This window comes from Lepisosteus oculatus, chromosome 9, assembly GCF_040954835.1.
Source record: "Lepisosteus oculatus isolate fLepOcu1 chromosome 9, fLepOcu1.hap2, whole genome shotgun sequence".
In the NCBI taxonomy this organism is placed as follows: Eukaryota; Metazoa; Chordata; class Actinopteri; order Semionotiformes; family Lepisosteidae; genus Lepisosteus; species Lepisosteus oculatus.
In genome coordinates, this window is record NC_090704.1 from 45,448,132 (window position 1) to 45,469,915 (window position 21,784).

Genomic DNA, 21,784 nt, shown 5'->3' on the forward strand with positions numbered 1-21,784 from the left:
ACCGTTGCTCCACCAATTTTGTTATCCTACTGCATGTGCGGTATAATGTAACAACCCTCTGAATTATACCAGCGCCGCTGATCATCCGGAACGGCTGTACACTGTGTGAAGTTGCCCAGCTAACTGTGAAATAGTTATCCCCCTTTATACCTGTGCCCACTTTCCACCCTACCCCAGGTACCTGTACACGAAATGACCCTAGTGTGTTGGGAGGGGGTTTGCTTTGTCTCAGTTCTTGTGTGGTTGTTGCTGAGCCGGACACCTGTCCGATTAATAAAGCGCCGACTGCTTGTGTCAGAGGAGCCCGAGTTCTTGTCTCCGTCCGCGCCGAGCCCGTCGCGTTACAGCTCGACAAAGATGCGCCTCTGCAGACACATGAACTTGCAAGACCTCACCTGTGACAGAATACCTCACCGTTCAGGAAGAGGGGAGAATGACCAATAGGTACGAGGTTATCGAGGAGTGCTGAACTATCAGACATCCGCGGAAAACACGGGACATTTAACCCCCCTGAACAGAGGATAGCGCCCTCAAAAACAGACAAGTCCTGCAACACCTCTACATGCGGTAACCATAGACGTAAGAGTTGTGCGAGACTTTTTCATCTTTGAACAGCGAGTGCGAGGTTTTTGGGTGTGACAAACGGTTCTTGAAGTCAATACACGGGTTTTAATTTTCGGGAAACGGCTGAACGCGAGCCTGAAGTCAATTAGCTAATAACTTGTACATGGGACAGATGGCAATGTACTCGTCTGTAATCTTTGCTGTTCTCATCACCCCAAAACAGGCTTGAACACTGCAGTAATCCCGTTTAAGAGCCGGTAATAATATTCATCAGCAACACATGGCGTCCTAATGCCTGTAAAAAAAAGAGAGGACTGACGTTTTAATTGTAACTTTTCTTTATTAATGCAAATAATGTCATCAAGACTACGTGATTAAAATGATTTATTTTTAAATTAAATATCAGTAACCCATGAAATGTGACCCTAGATTTTTATTAACATGTTTTAAAAACAAAATCTTAACCACTCTGCGGGCAACAAATCAAGCTCTCAGAATTACATAAACAAGTCACTGAAGACTTTGTGAATGACGGGCTAGAAAGAGTCAGGATTCAAAGAGGTAAGGAAGCAGAAGGAAAAATAACCATAAAAATGACTGATTAAAAATTCAAAATGTAACTAATGAAACCATGATTCTCACCAGAGAAAGGATGAAGTTCACAATTTGACACAAACGTCTGTTAGTCAGAAATGAAACCGTCGAGACTACAAAAACAGGTTGTTCTTTTTAATAAGCTAGGGCTTAATGTTTCCCCAATAATCAGTGAGGAACAGTTTGTGAGATCAGCCTGGCTTTTCACTACTTAAAAAGTAATATCTGAGGCACAAGTCGTTCTGTGTTTACTGGGTCATCACAACACTGAATAACCAATTCCTCTTTAAAAACACCTGACTCTCAATGGCAAGAGTGGCATCACTTTCTAGATCATTAATGTAGTGTTTAACAATATGGGGAAAAAAGGTTAAGACAATATTCTTGTGCTGAAAGAAGAAGAGTCTGACATCAGTTGTACTGTTTAGGTCTGAGTTTTTGTTTTTGCTCTGTGCAGCATGGTAAGTCAATGTAAAATTACATGTGAGAAACAGTTCTTCACACTAAAAATGTGTTGAACCGAAAAGGTTTTCACTTTAAAGGTTGTTTAAACTGTAAAACCCTCCTCCATTTTCATCATTGTCTTCCAAACCCCCACTGCTACATTTCCCAATCGCTTAGCAACAAAGGCGACGCACATTGTAACGTACAACTCTTTCAGCGTTTCCGTGGTTGCGCTGAATTCCTGGATGATGTTATCTTAACATCATTGGGCACCTGAAGGCGCCACAGCTGAAACCTAGTGTCTCTTTTCTTTTCCTTTCAGCATGGAATTAACCTCTACCTGTTCCTTTGCAGCCTACACATGCTGACGCAGTTCCCTACTGGAACTATCTCAATTAAACACTGTTTTCATAACATAAAACAAAAGAGCTCACAGTAATATACAACCTTGTATATTACTTGTATAGGAAAATGTCACTCCAGATGGTGTTTCCTAGATATCTTCCCCTAACACTTCAATTCCCATTGAATCTATTGTTATTAAGAGATTTCCATGATCCAGGATTCTTCAGGAACTCAACTATCATGTTACTGCAGAATGGACTGTATTGCACATTTATCGGAGCATGCCTGTGAAAATACACCATGTCTAGATAAATGAGCTCACATGAAAAGGCTCAGTGAAACCTTGCAGTAGCTGCATCAGCTATGAAAACAGTTAATCATTTCACATTTAATTACCCAAGATGAATCTCAGGACACTGCCCTTAAATGATCAAAATGGCTTAACAAGCTGCACAGTTAAGTGTTAAGACAAAGGTTGTGATCATTGCAAATCCATTTAAAACGTGCTCCTCATGTCCAGGGCAACTCAGCAATATTTCCAAATAAATATTTCCTATTGCTTTGGACATACATGTTAAATCTGGTGAGACAAGTAGTCATGCCAGATTTAACACTTCTGATAGAAGTCTACAGCCCAAACTACTGAAATTCTCCAATCCCAGACCAGATAGTTAAACTGGGAAAAGCCTGTCCAAAACCTGCTTCCTGTCCAGAATAGCAGAACGTTTATGAAATGTTAATTTTATTCGTTATTACAAACTTTAAATACCAAAAGGAAGCTGCAGCAGGTTTAGGAGGTGTTTCCTGTCCTTAGGTCTTATACCCTCACTCTCAGCGGAATGCATGTTCAAAATGATCAGAATTATACCCGGAAACAGAAGTTCAACTGGCCATTTGAAGAAACAAAAAAAACCAACAGAAGAATGATTTAGGAACAAAGAACGTAATTGAAAGGATAAAAAGGCAGGTACAGCAGTGCGCTTGAAAAAACAAGAGAGAAAGGTGCTTTGATTTCAAGGTGTGATCTCACTGGTCACAGTGCTTGTTCTTCCTCCCCATCTGCAGTAACAGAAGCACCATGGGCTTCTGGGAATTATAGAAAAAATACAAGAGGGGGCCGCTGGCTGCTCAAGACAACCGTTCCAGTTCCAGGGGCAGACGGCTTCCAGTCCAGGTTTGTTCGCTTCTTTGATGACGTTGTTGCTAGGGCAACATCCTGATGGAGGGGATTCTGTGCCGTCTGCTGCAGACCTCGCACTGGGCAGCTCAGAGCTTGGAGTGCAGGGGTTTCAGGTATTTGTGGTAGGATTCATGAACCTGAGAAGGAAGAGGAAGCACACTCAGCACAGCCGTGAGTCCACTGCCTTAGCTCAGGCTTAATTTCACATCACTCCACTACAGCCAGCTCCTCACTGCGCTCAGCAGACTGAAGCGCTAGACAAGGTTTTCCCAGGTCCTCCTACAAACTGCAGGGATAGCGCAAGACATGTTTATAATTACACGTCTCAGGGTTATTACAGTCTCAAACTAGCATGCAACAGGAATTGTATCCACCCCTGTGTCAGCAGCTCCGTGAAAAGGCACACCAAACGAAGCCAGTTTGCATCATTTAGTCAAAATACATACACAATGTCTGTTGTGTTTCTCCAAGTTCAAAATGCGTTTTTGGAAACCAGGCCATAATATGCACTCCTTTTAAGCTGCTATGATGTATTGCATCACAGTAGTAGGACAGTCCCCATTACTTTGTCCCCATACAGCACTAAGCTCAACATGCTGTGATGCAGTGACAGAAATGCATGCCACAAATCATACGCTCACGTTCAAATTCCTCCCACAGTAGACAAGACAAGAGCCAGTAAATAATCAGTCTGAGAACCATTCAGCTCAGAAACGCCACCTGCACAGTCCTCCCACCCAGGCCCACCCAGCGACACCGACCTGCTCGCTGTTCAGCGGCGACTTCTTGGCCCACTCGAACATGTTCTCGTAGACGTTGCCGTCGTAGCGCCCGAGGACAGAGTTCAGCATCTCGTCGCGGTAGTCGAAGGCGTCCGCCAGCGCCACCGCGTTCACCCTGATCTGGGCCAGCAGCTCCTTCACCTGCTGGGAGGCCTGGGCCACCTGAGGCACGCTCAGCAGCCCGGCCTGCGGGGGAGGGGGGTGCAGCAGACGCACAGGGGTCACACACCGACACGCCCCTGCGCCCCAGCGCTCACACACTCGAGCCCGACGCGCACGCGGGTCGCGGCGGTACGTGACACAGGATTACAGGGGAACTGCGATGCCGTTTTTACATTTACAGGGTTATAGTGAATCGGCAGTGATGAGCATATTTCCCACCACCATGAAACTACCAAGTACACGGTAATGTGTAAAACCTCCAATCTGCATCACAAAAGAGACCACGTTTCCATGTGTGCCTGGCGCCATACTGCGATAATTGTCTGCGGTTGACAATGAGGCAACAAAGTGCCCGACAACGTACAGTAAAAGCGTCCCTATTGGATTGTAAACATGCTTCAGGCCAAGCAAATTTTGCTACTATATTAATAGTAAATATTTCATGTTTTTTAGATACTTTTAAGTATTGCAGAAAAAGAACAAACTGCCACCCAACTAAAATGCATTCATAGTAATTAACGTTGGTAGGAGACCGTGTCTCTCATTTGCTTCCAGAGACTGGTGAGCAGGAAGGGCCGTTTTCACGTTACGATTCGCGCACGACTCTCTCGCTCTCGCCCGCTGCCAGACCAGCGGTTTCCGGCCGCCGCGATAGCACGGCGACTAGACAGCGCTCTCTCAGAGTTTCACGATTTTACGCTCGATTCGTCATCGGCAAAATCGCTGAATTTATTTTGCTCCTGAGAAACCGGGACGGCGGCTCCCCTTCGAGCCCTGCGGAGGCAGGAGGCGGGTGGCGGGTGGCGTTACCTGCAGGAAGTCCCCAGAGTGCACGGTAATGCCATGCAGAGCGTAGAGCAGGGCGAGGGAGCCGAGGACGGAGTGGACAGCCGTGTCGCCCACCTCGCCGAGCTTCGCCGTGAACAGCTTCACCACCACGTAGTGACAGTGTGCCTGGGGAGGAGAGAGACCGAGGGGCGGGGGGGGGGGGGAGAACATCAAGTCATTCGAGGCCATCCAAGGCAGGGCGCCGAGCACTGGAAACGCTCACTTACATCGGACGCTCTGACCAGGTCAATGGCGGCGCCGTTCCAGGCTTCCTCCTTGCTCTTGCGCCTCTGCAGCTCCCCCTGGAGGCTCCTCGCTGCCATTTCCACCAGCCTGTTACAGACACACGGGGGCGCAGATTGGAGCCCAACTATCATTTCACAGTACCGGCGCACCACGGTGATTTAAAAAAGTAGATTTTTTGTTGCGGCAGAAAAGAGGACCCCCTCTCTCGCTCTCTCTCTCTCTCTAAACCTGCAGAAACAGATTTAAACGAAGAGGGTTTGTTTTCCAAGGAGGCTTTTGTCTGCTGGGAGGAACGATGCCCCTCGATCTGTATTTGGTTCCGCAACGTTAAAATGAATAAATATGTGTCCAGAAAGAAATATTGTCTCCGTTCCATTTTTTTTTGTCAGCAGCTCTGCGTCTTGCACTTCCACGCCACACTCGTCCCTCGATCGGGGCGTTCTCCTCCACTCACTTGGCGGCCCGCAGCTTGTAGGCCTCCACCAGGCTGGACAGGTCACTGATGTTGACCACGGTGGGCCGGGAGGACACCTGCTGGGGCTGCAGGCGGCGCTGGGACATCTCGCTCAGGTAGGACACCGTCCCACCCACCTGCTCGCCCGCGCTGGCCTGCGTGTAGCTCTTCACCAGGTACCTGCGGGCACAGAGGGAGACGGAGCGATGACGAGGGGGGTGGAGGAGGAGGAGGAGGAGGAGGGAGGGAGGGGCCCCGCCAGGAGGAAGAGGCGTACCTGGCGGTCTGCAGCATCATGACGGTGTTCTCGCCCTCGTAGGTGCAGGTGGGGGTGAAGGTGACGTAGATGTCGGGCAGGCTGCTGCAGCGCGAGTAGCCGTGCCCCCCGCAGGCCATGCGGCACACCTCGATGCCGGCGCTGGCCGCCCAGGTGGTGAAGGCCTTGAGCCCCGCCGAGAGGGCGTGCAGCTGGGGAGGCAGAGAGGGTGCTCCTTAGGGGCCGCGGGGAGGCCGAGACGGGACGCGAACACGGCGCTGCGGCGGGCGTACCTCGGGCAGCTGGCTGAAGTCGCCCTGGTCGATGTCGCCCGTGATGCGGTGGTAGGTCTGGCTCATGTACTGCCCCACGAAGTGGAAGGCGTAGGCAGTGGCCAGCAGAGGGAAGAGCTTGTACTGCTGGGTCTGGTAGTCCAGAATCTGTGGCTCCGGCTCGCTGAGGGGGGGAGAGGGAGAACGGTGAGGAAGATCCCGGGGACCCGGTTCGCAGCGGACGGGCCGGGGCAGAACCGTTCGCCTACCCGGGCCGCAGCTCGGACTGCCGGCGCACGGCGCTGTAGCGGATGGCGATGGTGCAGGCCTTGGCCAGCGCGCGGGCCGACTCCCCCACGATCATGGAGCGGATGAACACCATGGTGCCGTAAGTCAGCTTGTCACTGGGCGGCTTCACGTACGTCCCATCGGGCTCCACCTGCAGAGAGAGAGAGAGGACACGCTGGACTGGGGGGGCCTTAGTGGACTGGGGTAAACTTCTTTGGGGCACTGGACTGGGAGGAGCTATATTGGACTGGGCGGGCTATAGTGGACTGTGGTAAACCGTTCTGGGGGCGCTGGACTGGAGTGAAAGCAAGCAACTATGTCAGGTGGCAGGTAAACCTATTAAAACAGGGTCTATTTATTTTAATTTTAAATTTTTTCTCTCACCGGCACACACGGCAAGCGAGACATGAAACTGCACAGTCAGACTGGTATGTAATCCCTACAGTCCTACAGCGCACACTGGCTGACTATCTGCCGACTCCTGTCTGTGCCCAGTCCTCCCTGTCCCTGCTCACACACGAGGGCCGGCGGCGGACGGCGGCGGACGGGGAGGCTGACCTTGGCGTACTTCATCAGCATGTTCTCCCGCGGGATCCGGACGTTGTCCAGCTTCAAGTAGCCGTTGTCCACCTCGTCGAAGCCAAACTTGGGGCCGATGTCGCCCACCACCACGCCTGGCAGCACGCGGAGAGGCAGGGAGAGGGACTGCCGTGAGAGAGGGAGGACCATGCACACCTGGACACACACACGTGCACGCGCACCTGGACACTCATACACACACATGTGCACGCTCACCTGGTCACACACACACACACACACACACACGTGCACGCTCACCTGGACACACACACACACACACATGTGCACGCGCACCTGGACACACACACACACATGTGCACGCGCACCTGGACACACATACACACGCGTGTGGACACAAGCAGAGAAGCGCACGCACACGCACCTGGACACACACACACACGCACGCACGCACGCACGCACGCACGCACGCACGCACGCACGCACGCGTGCACCTGGACACACACGCACTTCTTCATATTTCTACACTACAATGAAGTCAGCAAATTTATCAGTCTTCTCTCCTGAATATTTGACCGTTTGGTCTTCGTGACCGAGCTCCCCTACCCAGCGATTGGCATGATTTGATATAACCCGTCCTTACCCGGCAGGGGCTCATGCGTGCTCATGTTCCTGATGGGCACGATGAAAGCATGGAGGCCGTGGCAGTGCCCCTGGGTGTACAGCTGTGCCAGGACAATGGCGTGGTTCGAGGTCTTCCCCACTGCGGAGAGGGACAGGACAGACAGCTGACTCCCGAGCACTGGGCTTTGTGGAGAGGCAGAGCGAGAGAAAGAAGGGGGGGGGGGGGCCGAGGTTACTCACGTCCTCCAGGCCACCACTTGATGGAGCTGACCGTCGGGCTGTTGAGCACGAACTCCTGGGTGGAGGGGTCGTAGGTCGCGGTCGTCTCCAGAGCGCGAATGTGAGTGCCTGCGAAAACGAGCGACATTCCCAACAACGGCACCGACACAGGTCCTGCACAAGCGTCTCGCCCTCACCTGCAGCTCGTCGGCTAAAACTGGGAAGCAGGCCTGGGACGTTATCGCACTAGATGCGCAACAATTACAAGACCTACACATACTTCACAAAAGAAATACAGCTGTACTTCTCGAAATACATTCATGGAAAAAAATAACTATCCTTAGCAACTGACGATGCATTTAAGCCAAGCGGTTTCCGAAAGCATTACACTTCGGGGGGGGGGGCACTAGTGTTTGTCTTCAGATTAAAGGTGAAAGAACGAACGTCGTGGTGCAAAGCATGATGTAGCCGCACGATTTCCGTCGCAAAATATGCACAGCCTGAGTGAACGTCTCGTCTCCCCATGTACTGAACAAGTCATTCCTTTTCTCCTCTCGTACGTTTTCAGCGCCATCCCCTTTTCCAGCCTCCGCGAGAAGGAAGCTAGCAACCCCGTCGGCTCGAGCAGCCAGCAGGAGCATCCCACCCCCGTCCCCCCCCGCCCTCTGAAACCTGATGCTTCACAAGGAAGAGCGCACGGTGCCAGACTCCCCTGCCGCCGCGGCGCTACGGCAGGAGGTGACGGAACGCCGTGTGCTTTGCCGTTATCACTCTGAGAACCCTAGAACAGAAACCTCAACACCAGCAGATTTCATGGCTCTAAGCAGCTGGCGGTAGGAAGCAGGTTGTACAGCCCAGCCCCCTCAGGTAGCGTTCTGCTGTTGCCGGCAGCATGCAAAACCCTCCAGACGAGGAGCAGACCTTCACTGCGGCGGGCACAGGCTCAAAGGCATGCTGCCTGCTGTGGGGGAGCAGCACGGCGTCACGCCAGGCTCTGCTGCGCTTCCGGGCTCTCCACTGCCCGGGCTGCCACCCCACAGAGGTCCGCGGCCCCCCGGGTCGGGGGTCTCGTAACCCTACCGTGGCCCATCTCGGTCTGCGCGTAAGTGCCGATGATCTCCAGGTTCCAGGCGCGCATGAAGAAGGTGTCCTGCTGCTCGGGCGTGGCCTGGTTCAGCAGGGTGGGCAGGAACATCCCCAGGTGGAGGTCCAGGGGCTCGGGGCGCCCGCGGTGCACACAGCTGCGTCCGAGGCGGGGGGGGGGGGGTGTGGGGGTGAGGAGGGAAACGTGGGGAGCGAGGGGAACGAAAGGAAGGGCGAAGGAACCGAGTAGGGGAGGACCCATGGGAGGTCAAGGTGAGGATGACGTGGGAAGTAAGGACAGGACGGGTTTGAAGACGGGGAGGAGGAAGAGGGTGTAGGGGCATCAGGAAGGAGATGGGGGGGATTAGCAGGAGATTACAGACGAGGACGAGGGCCGGACCCATCAAGGCAGGGGAAGGAGTCAAGAGGGGTAGCGAGGAGCAGGGAGGGAGACGCGCCGAGTTCGTGATCACATGGCATGCAAGGGCACGGGGGAAAGAGAGGGAGACAAAAAAAAGGATCAGGCGGTAAGTGAAAGCGAGTCGTGCAAGCGAGTGCCAATTAGTCCATCGGACCGTGCCGCCGTGTGAGGGGCCGATTCCCGAAAAACACTTTCAGATCCGTCACCAGATTTCGACTAACAGAATCACATTGAAAACAAGTCAGCGCGGATTACATCAAAGCAAAAGCAGGGAAAAAACATTCGCCCCTCGGAAAGCTGTGCCACCTGCATCTCGGCACGTCTCCCCCCGTGTGTTCGGAGACGCCGTGTCCGAGAGGCAGCGGCGCTGCCCGTGTCTGGGTGACCGGGGTGTGCTCAGGCCAGCGGAGGACTTTGTCATCATTACTGGTAGAGGTCTTTGAGCGGGGAGCTGTGCCAGTGTGCCAGTTGAAACAGGACTCGCAGAAGTTCAGGCCACGCCAAAACGCAGACCGAAAGAACACACTGCCAGGAAGGCTCAACAGCAGAAACGTCACATTTTTCTTTTGTTTTTCAATTTTATTATTTTCGGCGTGGAATAAGGCTCTACTTGTATCTGTACTAAGGATCGAACGCCTGTCTTCTCTTGTGTGACAGTGAGGGCCGGACAGAACTATACAGGACCCTGCAGCAACGCTAGCTCATAGCCACCAGCTATCTATATACACGCATAGATTTGAACTGGCTCTGCAAAACTGTCTGTATTATATGGAAGTAAATATAATACATAATACACATATATATATACATATAATATATATGGGAGTAAAAAGAAACGCGCTGTGGTATCTTGCAATTGCGACTTTGTATCTCAGAATTGTGACATTTAATTTTACTTAAAAAAGTCTACTTTAGCTCAGCTGGCAAGACCTGGGTTCGAGCCAATGCAGTGAGGCTTGAACTATGATGGGAGCGGAACCCGAATCCGTTACAATGAAAAGAGGGCAGAAAATGAAATGTGGGCATTTCGAAGTCGCAAACGTGAGATATAGAGTCGGAATTCTGAGATACAAGCCGCAATTGCGAGATACGCTGTTCTTTTTTACTCCCTGGCGGAAACGGGCTTCCATAGTATTTGGATAAAACGCGATGCAGTTTGTTCTTCAGAAAATCAGAAGTGCTTGATTAAGCTGTGAAACCCCAGGTCTCTGCACAAAACCCGACCCACTCAGGCACAACACCCAGCTCACAGTGCCTGCTCCCTTTCCCTGCCGGCAAACGAGACCCAGACAACCCAGAATGGGGAGAGAAACAATTATGCACAGGAGACCGAACTGCTCCTTGCAGGGTGCAATGTTTTGCGTTCACTGAAGAAATATTAACTTGTAGTGTGCAATCTGGTTTCAGGAGCTCTGAGCTACCGGAAACAAGCAACAGTCCCCGACAGTAACACTGCAGCTCGGAACAAGCCCCAGCAGACATGGCCTCCTCAGGACAAATCAGGCTCTTGTTGGTCAAACCCTGCCTGCTTGCTTCAGGCCCTAGTGGTCAAGGGCTTGATGTGGAGATAATGAGGCTTTTTGTAGAATCAGTTATAATGGTGTCACCAGAACAAGTCAGTCAATAAACCCCCAGATGCTCTCTGCAAGACGCTAGGCGCAAGTCAGAACCACTCAGACACTCAGATAGAGCGCTAGCTTGTTGGTCGAGAGTTTAAAGATGTTGTTGATCCGAGTTTCTGCTGCTCTTTTACTGACCCGATGTTCTGAAACGACATCGCCACCCTGCTGAGTTCACTCCCCGCTGTTAGTGCAAACGAGTCCACTTCTCTCTCTGAACTCTGTCCAAGCGATTTCAGCCCTTAGCAAGGTTTATTACAGGTCACAGCGCATGGCCTTCGCCCACATGGTTCTTTTTTATTCAAATGTTTTTTCCCCCCTCTATCAAATCATTATCAAATCATTTTTTTCTGTAAAGCCTATTCAGAAGCCACTTTTAAACGTGATTAATCATCATCACCACCCCAACAGCCCAGGGACAGCGCCCTGCAGGAAATTGTTTTATAGCTGCTGGCGGATGTGGAGGCGAGGCAGTGGGCTGCTGCCAAAGAGGTAATCATGCCAATGCTGCAGCACCCATCTCTGCACCCATCTCCCTGTCCTGGCCAAATTTCCCATTGGCCCTTACCAGTCATGGCCTCCTAACAATCCCCCTCTATGAATTGGCTACATTACTCTGCTCTCTTCCCCACTGAGAGCTGGTGTGTGGTGAGCGTTCAGGCGCACTATGGCTGCTGTCGCATCATCCAGGTGGGGCTGCACACTGGTGGTGGTGGAGGGGATCCCCATTACCTGTAAAGCGCTTTGAGTGGAGTGTCCAGAAAAAGCGTAATATAAGTGTGAGTAATTATTATTATTATAATTATTATTATCTTTGGTTCCGAACAACCGCGCAGCCACATGGCAGCAGAGCTGGCTTGGCGCTGCCGGCACAGAGGAGCCGGGACACCCACGGTTCATTAAAGGCGAATGAATCCTTGATCACTTGGGGAGGACGAGGCAAGGTTAATGGTTGGTTATCGGTTAGTTACTGATTAAAAATGCCAGTGAAGCCAAGGACGGTGGCACAGAGCCAAGCGAAGGCAGGGGTGTTAGCTGGGGGAAATGAGAGACAAGAGGACCAGAGATCTGAAAGAAAGGTGCTGATTTGGAAACCGCGAGTGGAAATGGATTTTTGCTTCTAAATATTTTTTCCTGGATATGCTGTGCGTTTCGGCTTCCTCTTCTTCGCTCATGTGAGGTTCCACAGCAAGACGTGGCTCTGGTGTAACACGCAGAGAGACCACCTGGCGAGCCGACAGCCAGGAGCCTCAGTAATGGCCTGGTTGTAGTTAGAAGAATGAGTTCAGACTGAAACGTACCAAAGGTGTCAGCAGCTCCATCTATTCCTTTGAAGGTAATAATTATGGGAGATGGAAAGTGTGGGTCCAAGGGATCCCTCTCAAACACAACACAAGAAACCTACAGGTAGTGGACAAAAAAAAATACGAACACCAGTGTAAAGTCACTTAAGGGGGCACTGGGCTACCCTGTGTGGCCAGTAAGGCCTTTGAGGGCTGTGGCATAGGATCTGCCAGTATCTGAAACTGGAGGGTTGTGGCACTATTCCTGCACAAGAGAGCTCCTTCTGAGTTCTTCAAGTTGGCATTAAGCTGTAGAGAACATGCTGAAGGATGATTCATCTGATCGCTCCTCTTCACTGCTCGGTAGCCCACTGCCTGTGTTCTTTGCACCTCGCCATGCTAAAGCTCCTGCCACCTGTGTTTCAACATCAGAGTCTCGTCTTGTAGCCATGCTGTCCATAATTATATTCAACCAGCATTTTTACAGATAACCATAAGAAGAATGCTAGCTTTATATATGACTCATGCTTAATTTCTGCATGAGACTCACCTGTAGGGAGCACCACTCTTTCTATGCTTTCAATGCATTCGGTGTCCCACATTAATCCAATTGTTTTAATTGTTTTGTCCACTGCCCATAGTTTTCACCTCTGGTTTATCCCTGGACAACAAATCACATGAGAAACTCCCTGCCAGGCCTGCATTTCCCATAAAAAAACTACAATTCCCTGAGGAATTATAAGAACTTCCTATCCATCACTCTACGCCACAATGAGAACCGGGTAGCATCTTAGCAACACAACCTGCTAACATGGACCACAAGCTCAAAACTGTCCCTGAAAGAGTCCACAGCTCCCGTCACGCTGCCAACAAATCTCCCTGAGTCCTCCGCGTCAGACTGACCGTGGCCCAGCTCGGTCTGTGCGTAGGTGCCCAAGACCTTGAAGGTCTTTGCCGGCGGTATCCACTTCTCCTGCTGAGCGGGGTCACCCAGCTTTTGCAGGGTTGGGAGGAACATGGCGTAGTGCAGGCCCAGCGCCTCGTGTTCCCGGCCGTTCCAGATTCTAAAAGGGACAGACAGACGGACAGTGCCAATGACCGCGACGGCGACAGCAACCGATCCAGGCACAGCTTGTCCCCGATTTGAGGACTCAGGGGTTGGGGGGGTGGGGGTGGTGGAAGAGAAGATACCTGCCAACTCAAGAGCTCTTCCTCATTCCCACAGACCGAGCTAGAAAGGTGGACCCACCCTTACCCCTGAGCAGCAGACAAGCCCCAGTTGGTACTTCAATCAAAGGGAATTTCTTTCTTTTGAAATACTCTTTCAGCACAGAGTGCCTGGCCATTGAGGCATGCCTGAGACAGGACATTGCATAAACCAGTTCCTTCCTCACCTGCACCGGAATCTTTACTGCACGGTGAAGGCTATGTTATGCACTGCAAAGGCATTTGAACAAAGTAGAGCTGAATACCTGCTTCACTTAGAATGCTCGCCAAAATATTTCGTTTTTGCGATTTCATTTTTTAAAATAAAAGGATTTTGAGACTTTCAGAACTTAATACCATTGTTATAGGTCCTATTTAACCGTGACCATTAGGAAGTGCTGTTCAGATCCTGAGCTCTGCCTGCAGCTTCTTCCTGCGCTACGATCAAAGCTCACCGTTCTGAAAGAAACTAACGCATTTAGCTAGACTTCAATGGACTGTTTCGTACAGTACAGGCTCTCTGCAATACGCCCCTGCTCCTTGACACAGTTCCGAGCCAACATTCACTTTTGCCCTGGTTGGAGAGGTTCCCTGCCCTGCTGCGTGAGCCCTGAACTGCAAACACAGCCTCTCTCTGATTCAAAGTCCGTCACAGAACCGCCCCCCATTTCAACAAGCACATGGAGCAGCAGGAACTGAAGGAGACGCTCAGAGGTATTAGTTAACAGCTTAAACAAGGCACCTCACAGAATCAGAATCAGAATTAGGATTAGGTAATGGGGGTTAAGGTCCAACAGTTTGTTTTACAGGTAACTAAAATCTAAACACCCTCTAAAAGGGTCACACGTAATCATGATTAAAGAAATATTAGCTTCGAGCTTTTCAACACAAGACAGAACAGGAACACAACAGGCTGCAGGTTCTGACGAGAACACAATGGAAAAGCCAGGAGAACGTTCAGCCCATCTTGCCGGTTAGGTAGTTAAGCAGCTAAGCAAGTCCAAAGTCTCATCCTGCTTCATTCTGTGTCCTGTAAAAGCGTTTGGGCCTCAGCCACCCAGTTGGGATGTCTGCTCGGGATCGCAACGTCTCCTGTTCTCCATCCTAACGGACTGCCTCTCAGTTTCAGCGTGACCCCATGTCCCCGTTCCAGCCATGAGTGTGAAATAGTGCCCTGGGCTGACTTGGCTTCTGGGAAAACTGGCCGTGGTGCGAGCGTGTCTGTCTGTGTCTGTGTGTGCCCTATGATGGACTGGCATCCCGCCCAGGGTGTATCCTGCCTTGCGCCCATTGCTTGCCAGGATGGGCTCCGGTTTCCGCAGGAACCTGTACCGGATAGAGCAGGTTAGAAAATGGATGGACGTTGCTCTCTTATCCCAAAGACAATCAAAAGCCCTCCCCACCTGGAGCTTTGGAGAAAAAAAAAAGACACAGAAATAAGAAAGTGCTTTTCTACACGTCTTTTCCCCAGAAAAGAGCGCTTGTGTGGAAGCTGACGAGGTAAACGGGTCTCCCGCGGGGGAGCTGTACCCAAGGCTAAGCAGAAAAGCCAGCCAAGAAAATGAGCAGGCACAGAGAACCGTGTGCACTGGCCAACAGTCCACGCCATGGATTCGGACAAGGAAGCTGGAAAGTGCCGTTCGTAACTCTGCCTGGTAGGCTTTCTCACTCGATGCCTGCAGCCGCCAGCAGCCCAGCGCCGCTGCTGAGGACCCGCGCACATGACAGCTCACACAAGGATGTCTGTTAGCATGGGTCCGCAGGGATTCCAGGTTGTGTGGTTGAAGAAAAAGACATTAATTACAAAACAAAAAACAAAAGCCCCCGGAAATCAGGATACGATATACGAACTATTCTTCCTCTTACACACCCTGAAACACAACACTCAAACTTACACAAGAGTAACAGTGTTAACGGCTGCCAGCGCTAACTTTCCAGTTTTACTGGTCAGGTGAAGAATAGACAACACTGAGCTCCAGTTTCTCACTCCTCCCCCTGACCTGCTGTTCAGTGGGCAGCAGTGTCTCCCCCAGATGGGGGCTGTACTAGAACTGGGAACTGGGCCCCCCTATATGAAAGGCACTTTGGGATCTTCTGCGATGCAAAACTCAGAATAACAAATGCAAGAAGCTCCATTCCAGTGAATTACTCAATGAGGGAGCGATTTGCGTCGCCTGTGGACTGTGGATAAAGACTTTCTGGACAGTTTTGGTGGCCCAAGTGTCCTGCAGCACCTTCCCCCAGGGCAGAACCCCCCCCCCCAGGGCAATCCTCTGCCCTTCACTGAGCAGATCTGGGGGAAGAAAGCGATCGTCTTTGCTCCCAGCGACCATTATGCCAGAAAGTAAAGAGTGTCATCAGGGAAAAAGCCATTAAAACACAAATCGATAGATTCCAACACTCCTCCTTCTTCCTCTGCCTCTTCATCCCCTAGAAAGCCGTCGACACAAGGGCTTGACCGCGCTCGCACATGCTGTGTGCACACACTCCAGAGCTCCTGTACCCTGCTTATCCGCCTTCTGAGAAGCCCAGTTCACTTTATGATTTTATTAATCGCCCAAGCACGCACAACAAGCCCTGGTGCTCACTGGTGGGATGTTTTGAAAGCAGACTGTCGGTAATGGAAGCAAGACTTTTGGTTGGACCATTTCGAATCCGAGAAGCTGGGTTTTCTTGCATGAATTGCACTGGTGAAGCAAAAAAGCCGATATACTGTATATACAGGCATTTCTCCATTTATGCACCAGATACTTTCCCGCAAGAGCTGTGTAAATTAAGAATTTGTTTCCCATGACAATGCATGTTTTAGGAGAGCGTGCTACAGGTCCACTCTAAACCAACGGGCCGACCTTCCAGATAAAAATGATGACATAGTGTCATACGCTCACAGACGTACCTGGACTGGGTGAACGAAAAGCGTATTGTCATAAGCACTCCGTCAAGATCCTAGCCACAGCCAGAACTGTATAAGTGTGAAGGACTGGCATTATATATTATATTTATATATTCTTAGGTACTGTAGGTCACCCCCGTAAATGTGTAAATGAACACCGAGTAAATGGAGAACTGCCTACACATATGAAAATAGTATTTCAGATGTTACATAAACTTTAATTTTCACTCGACCAACAGTAACAAACAGGAAACAGCTCACGCCAGAGCAGGTTTGCAGCTCACAGAAAGCCATTCTCCCAGCAAAGCAGCCATTCAAGAAACCCCCGCGGGCCAGAACCGGGAGGCCTGATCCTGCAGAGACCCGATCAATTCAACCAGCCACTCACGAGGAACCGCAGAGCGCCGGAATCCCGCATCGAGGAGTGGGGCTGTGCAGCCACAGGCCTTGCGGGCCAGGGCTCGGCTCCCACTACGCCGCCATACCTCTTATAGCAGTAGATCTCTTCGGGGTCAGAGATGCCGTGCTCCCGCATCTTCACGATCATCTGCGCGCTCCGCTTCACCGCCGCGGCGTACCGCTCGCTGCGGGACAGGAAGTTCAGGTCCACATGCTGGAAATCGGGATCGCTGATCACCAGCGATTCTGCAGGACGAAGGGAGACGAAAACAAACTGTTTATTTCAGGATCACCCCAGAGCTATGCTGTGTATACATTCACGGTGACACTCCTACCCTGGCTGTTTCAAGAAAAGGGGCTTGGATGAGGCCCTCGTAACAAACGGCAACTCACAGCCAGACAGGATCAACGGGCCGGCTGGGCCCTTCGTACGTCCTCATGCTTGGGTGTAAATTACATCCCTTTCGTTTTTTTCTGCTCTCCTCAAAATACAGGAACACAGACACAACCTTCCGGAACGAGACTGGCAAGACCAGCCTGTGCCACCGTAAAGAGGAAAAAAATAAAAAGTAAGTCAAAACTGAGAACGTTTTGATGAGCCACAAGAAGCGGCAGCTGACTGCACAATTCAGTGCCCAGTACCTGCACTGTACATCTAACATCACATCACTTTATTAGCCCTAGACAATTTCTTGCAATAGGAATTTGTCTTTTCGCAGACCCCAGCTTGCTCTCCATGAGACACACAGGCACACCGACAGGGAGAGAAGCTGGGGGTCAGAGCGCAGGGTCAGCCATTGTACAGTGCCCCCGGAGCAGCTGGGGTTAAGGGCCTTGCTCAGGGGCCCAGTGGGGTAAGATTCCTCTGCCGGCAACCTTCCAGCCACGTGCGCAGATCCTGAGCCACAGAGCCACCGCTCCACCCATCTGTATCAGGACCACAGCTTAAAGGATGTGTTGCTTTGCATGTACACCTCATATTGCCAAATCAAATTGCTATTGAATGGAGCAATCTGAGCAACAGACTAATATTATGCTACTGAAACTGTCCTCTTTTGACTGCAGGCATGAATAGGCTAGGATATTTTGGGTTTATCACAAACTCCACGGCAATTACTGGAAGTACAGCCAACAATTCACGGGCTTTAGAGACGTGCAAGTACAAACATAAAAGTTGCACAATTATCTTGCTTTACTGGGCATACAAGTGACATTATTTTCCCAAACTGAATGTGGTATTCACACCCCACAAGAATGCAGACGTTTTAGATTCCTGGCACAGCTCATCAGCTTTGGTATTTCTGTGTTTTTCCTCTGTAGGACTATCACACATCCAAGCGATTTAGAAACTTGTGGACAAACCCAAAATATTTTTGCAGGCGTGTTCTCTGATCGCCCTGGCCTGAACTGCTAAAGGCTGCCGACCGACGTGGCCTTGTGTCTCTCATGTCACCGTTAGCGTGAGAGAAGGATTAAAACTCTTGACTGCTTGCTTGTGATGCTTTAATGCTGGCACTGAAATCTGAACATTGATTATCCTGTTAACCAGAACTCTGGGGCACGAAAGCTCCTCCTAATCAACCCTGGACAACAGCGATGTCGTCTGAAGCAGTTGTACCAAAAGCCCAGAGGTAACATCGTGACACCCATTTTATTTTTTATTACAATGCTAAACCGCTCAACCTTGGTCCTGGTTCTCAGATGATTAATTTTTAACTGCCAGTATCCAAACAATGCTGCTAGAGTTGCAGTTAGGGCTTTGGACCCTGGACCAGAGGGTCGCGGGTCCCAATCAGCGCCCGGCTTCTGCACCTCTGAGCGGGGTCCTGCGCTCAGGCGGCCCCAGTGCGTGTCCGGCTGTGGGAAGCGCCGGCTCCCCGGACAGGGCTGCTATCCGGTGGGGGCACAGAGGGGGTCCCCGCCTACGTTCAGAGCACTTCGGGACCGTTCAGGATGGCCTCACCAGAACGTCTACGTGCAACGAAGGTCCGCAGTCGGACTTGACCTAGCGACGCTATATCGCTTCACAGACATGGAACTCAGCTAATCTGAGCTGCTGTGTCAGAAAGTTTTTCAGGTCGCACAAAATTCGTCCGAGGAGACCGTTGCCTCGGGAAGCGGCGTGAATTTTCGAAGCCCTTTTATATTCATCGCATACAGGCAGGAGGTGGCCCCCGCCTTTGTCTGCGTTCTTTCGGGTTCTTCTGTCTTGCGTCAACAGCTTTACCCGTCTTCCATGGGGTGGCGGTGATTATTTTTAAAGTAGTCTCACCCCGAATTTAACTTTGATCTGTTTCCTCATACGCAGGAGCGGCCGACATCATTAAAGATCCCGGGAAGTTTGGTGGAGCTCGTTCGCTCCAGGGGCATCCGGATTTCTTGGGGATACCGAATTGATTACGAAGCCTGCCCGGCCCAGCACAATACCCAGATCACCAAGCACGGAGCTCAGTTTCTTTCCCCGGGGGGTGGGGGGTGGGGGAAGCGAGGTGTCTGTTTTCGGGGTGCACAACACAAGCCGGTCACTCCCCCCCTCCCCGAACTCACCGATCTCCCTCCGCCTCTGCGTCTTCTCCGCTCCCCCGTCCAAGATGTACGTCAGCAGGTCGGTCTTGAAAGTGGCATTATCTCGCTCTTTGCGGAGGTCGGGGTTCATGGCGGACTCGTTCCGGGCGTATTCTTTACTAATCGATGTATCTGTGTGGTTGGGACCTACAGTCGCACTGTGGAAAGCAAAGCAACGCTCCTGAACCCCCTGAGCTGAGCGCAATGACAGCTCCCCCCACACAGGCCTCAGACGGGGAGGGGACACAGACATCCACTAACTGGCCTGTCCAATTAGGATCAGCTGGGTTGGGCTTTGGACAAGTAAAGGCAGGGCCATTTGACAGGTGTTTCCGCAACAGGACAACACGCCAGGCAGTAAATCCCCTCTCCCCTCTCGACCGCTAGAGACCACCAGCGACCAAATTCAACCCTGTTACAGGTGTACCACGCCGAGCTCCAGGTTGGCGTTCTGTACCAGGAAGAGCGTTCTTTACGAGCATTAAACGTGATAGTCAATCAGATTGCAGTTCCGGGGGATGGAGAGGCCCACGGCCCAATGGCACTCGAGAGTTGCGTCTGACCTCCCGCCCCTAGGCGTCACATGGCTCGGGAGCTGTCAGCTGACCCAGGCGCACAGGCGGAAGCGGTTTCTCGCCTTGAGACCGGCACCGCGATCGATAATAATGATTGGCAACACCAAGAATACAAAAGACAGGTTGAGGTATCGCTTTAGGGTTGAATCTTACTAGGCTCATCTGTTCTGAAAGAAAGGCCAAAGGCAGGTAAACATTAAGATAACACATTATAATGCCTAGACATTAAAAGACGAATTTGATCAGGTACAAATGATACAATGATGATACAAATGATACAAAGACAGCGCTGTTTCTTCCAGTTCGTGTTGAAAAGATGCTTCCTGCGCCCGGTGTTTTCCGCTTTCCCTGGGAAATCAGTTCAGGAGAAGTCAGGGAGGGCATGTCAGTGAGGACCTATGGCAGGTAGTTTATCGATCTTGTTCATGCAGGCACACATATGGGTGGAACATCCCTATTTGAAATGTTTGTTTTTAAATTATGCTTATTTTTAATGTTAATGTTTAATGTTTTTTTTTAAAAAAAACTGCTAAAACGATACATAAACATCACAAGTAAAACTTTTCCAGGCTGAAGAACTACAGTGCGGAGCTGTCGGAGGCGGTACTCTGCAGTCAGCACGGCTCGGCCCGGCACCAGGTGACTGTCCACACTGGCTTTGTGGAGCCCTTTCAGGCCATCGCTGGAGCTCAGTATCTCGTGCTGGGAGAGCTGGAGAGCAGAGGAGGTGAGTCGGAGACCAGGATGAGGAGCCTGGGGTTTCAAACCTGATCAGTATCAGTTGTACCGATGAGTAAGGGCCAGGCAAGACGTCACAGCTGAACCCAGGAAAAAGAGGGCTGATACTGTAAGTGCTGCTGGTGGACCAGTAGGTCGCCCTCTTCCTCCTGGACCAGAATTTCCCCACCCGTGTCTCTGTATGTTGACCTCTCACTGTGCAGAAAGAGGCGCTGTCCTTTGGATGAGACTTTAAACAAAGTCCCTGATTCCCTGCACATCACGAACCCTAGCTGGTGAGTTTTCTCCATGCCCGTGCCATGATGCCGAAGCGCCCTTCCCCTTGCTCCCCAGCAGGTGGCGCCCTGATGGTGCGCGCGCGGGTGCTGAACTGCGTGGACGGGGTGAACGTGGCCCTGCTGCAGCGTGCCGTCGTGGAGCAGAGGAGCTACCTCCGGGAAAGAGACGGGGAGGCCCACACAGCCTGTTGAGCTCCATCCACACCTGCACCAGGACCCAGAGGGTGGGGTGGGTTCACCTGCCGTGACGCACCCATTGGGATCACCCCCACCGCAGACTGGAAACACCCCTTTCCTCAGGGGGTCATGGGACAGGCAAACCAAGGACATGCCACTGCACACATCTGCTCTCTGGGTTGTTGTAGAGTTGGAGTGCTGGTGTGTAACAGGCAGTGAATGAACAGGGGCAGACTGACCTCCTTTCTGCTGCATGCCTTGTCTGATAGAACAGGATTCTTAATGCCCACCTGCATAGCCTAGCTGAAATACCTACCTGTGTAAATGACAGTGCTGTATGGACTGGATGGATCTGCAGCTTTGTGTTCCAGTTGTTAATGCCTCACATGAAGGAGAGCAGCCTGTAGTCAATCCAACGAGAATGTTGTTATATTCACAATGGTATGTTAGCACTAATGCCTCCACGCACTCTTGGGGTCTGGGGTCAATTTGAGCCTGGGATGTCCTTTGTGTTTCCAGCGATCCTGTAATGGTTGATGCTGTTTGATGTAAATGCATATCTTTCTGTATTATCCCATAAGCTAATTTTATTATTGTATTTTTTTTAAATAAAAGAAAGGTTTAAACTGTCAGTAAAAATCTAAAGGCACAGTTTTGCATGGTCTACAGACCATGACAAGGAAAAAAAATGTTTTATTACAGTTATAGAAATGTATTGATGAGGTGACTAGTTAGTTTTCTTTTGCCAAAAA

At 51.0% G+C, this 21,784-nt stretch overlaps 2 protein-coding genes across 7 annotated transcripts; one reads left to right on the plus strand and one right to left on the minus strand.

Moving 5' to 3' along the window:
* Nucleotides 1–884: 884 nt before the first annotated feature.
* acox1 (acyl-CoA oxidase 1, palmitoyl) lies at nt 885–19,612 on the minus strand. Of its 2 annotated transcripts, none has more exons than XM_069194622.1 (14): nt 19,247–19,612; nt 16,786–16,945; nt 8,876–9,036; nt 7,817–7,924; nt 7,596–7,715; nt 6,974–7,089; nt 6,397–6,566; nt 6,149–6,311; nt 5,877–6,067; nt 5,600–5,779; nt 5,127–5,232; nt 4,882–5,025; nt 3,889–4,095; nt 885–3,264 (listed from the first exon to the last, which is right to left on the minus strand). In XM_069194622.1, the coding sequence occupies exons 1-14, from the start codon at nt 19,515–19,517 to the stop codon at nt 3,214–3,216; spliced, it is 2,148 nt and encodes a 715-aa protein (XP_069050723.1). In that variant the 5' UTR covers nt 19,518–19,612; the 3' UTR covers nt 885–3,213. The 2 variants fall into 2 exon arrangements, with proteins under 2 accessions (XP_069050723.1, XP_069050724.1); XM_069194623.1 differs by lacking the exon at nt 8,876–9,036 and adding an exon at nt 13,105–13,265.
* ten1 (TEN1 subunit of CST complex) lies at nt 18,109–21,677 on the plus strand. 5 transcript variants are annotated; one of them, XM_015356166.2, is made up of 4 exons: nt 19,718–20,028; nt 20,142–20,244; nt 20,409–20,566; nt 20,911–21,677. In XM_015356166.2, exons 2-4 carry the CDS (start codon nt 20,156–20,158, stop codon nt 21,045–21,047), a joined length of 384 nt encoding a protein of 127 aa, XP_015211652.1. In that variant the 5' UTR covers nt 19,718–20,028; nt 20,142–20,155; the 3' UTR covers nt 21,048–21,677. The 5 variants fall into 5 exon arrangements, with proteins under 5 accessions (XP_015211655.1, XP_015211652.1, XP_006635531.1 ...); XM_006635468.3 differs by having other exon boundaries at nt 20,914–21,677; XM_015356168.2 differs by having other exon boundaries at nt 19,718–20,024.
* The last annotated feature ends 107 nt before the right edge of the window (nt 21,678–21,784 follow it).

What these genes read in the sequence shown, in the direction of transcription:
- ten1 (XM_069194624.1), top strand. Translation starts at nt 20,156, where the DNA reads ATGCTTCCTGCGCCCGGTGTTTTCCGCTTTCCCTGGGAAATCAGTTCA. An exon ending in TCAGTGAGGACCTATGGCAG is followed by an intron (nt 20,245 to 20,408) that starts GTAGTTTATCGA and finishes AAACTTTTCCAG; the next exon opens with GCTGAAGAACTACAGTGCGG. An exon ending in AGAGCTGGAGAGCAGAGGAG is followed by an intron (nt 20,567 to 20,910) that starts GTGAGTCGGAGA and finishes CTTGCTCCCCAG; the next exon opens with CAGGTGGCGCCCTGATGGTG.
- acox1 (XM_069194622.1), bottom strand. Translation starts at nt 19,517, where the DNA reads ATGTCTGTGTCCCCTCCCCGTCTGAGGCCTGTGTGGGGGGAGCTGTCA. An exon ending in TGCTGATGAAGTACGCCAAG is followed by an intron (nt 6,567 to 6,973) that starts GTCAGCCTCCCC and finishes CTCTCTCTGCAG; the next exon opens with GTGGAGCCCGATGGGACGTA. An exon ending in TACAAGCTGCGGGCCGCCAA is followed by an intron (nt 5,233 to 5,599) that starts GTGAGTGGAGGA and finishes TGTCTGTAACAG; the next exon opens with GCTGGTGGAAATGGCAGCGA.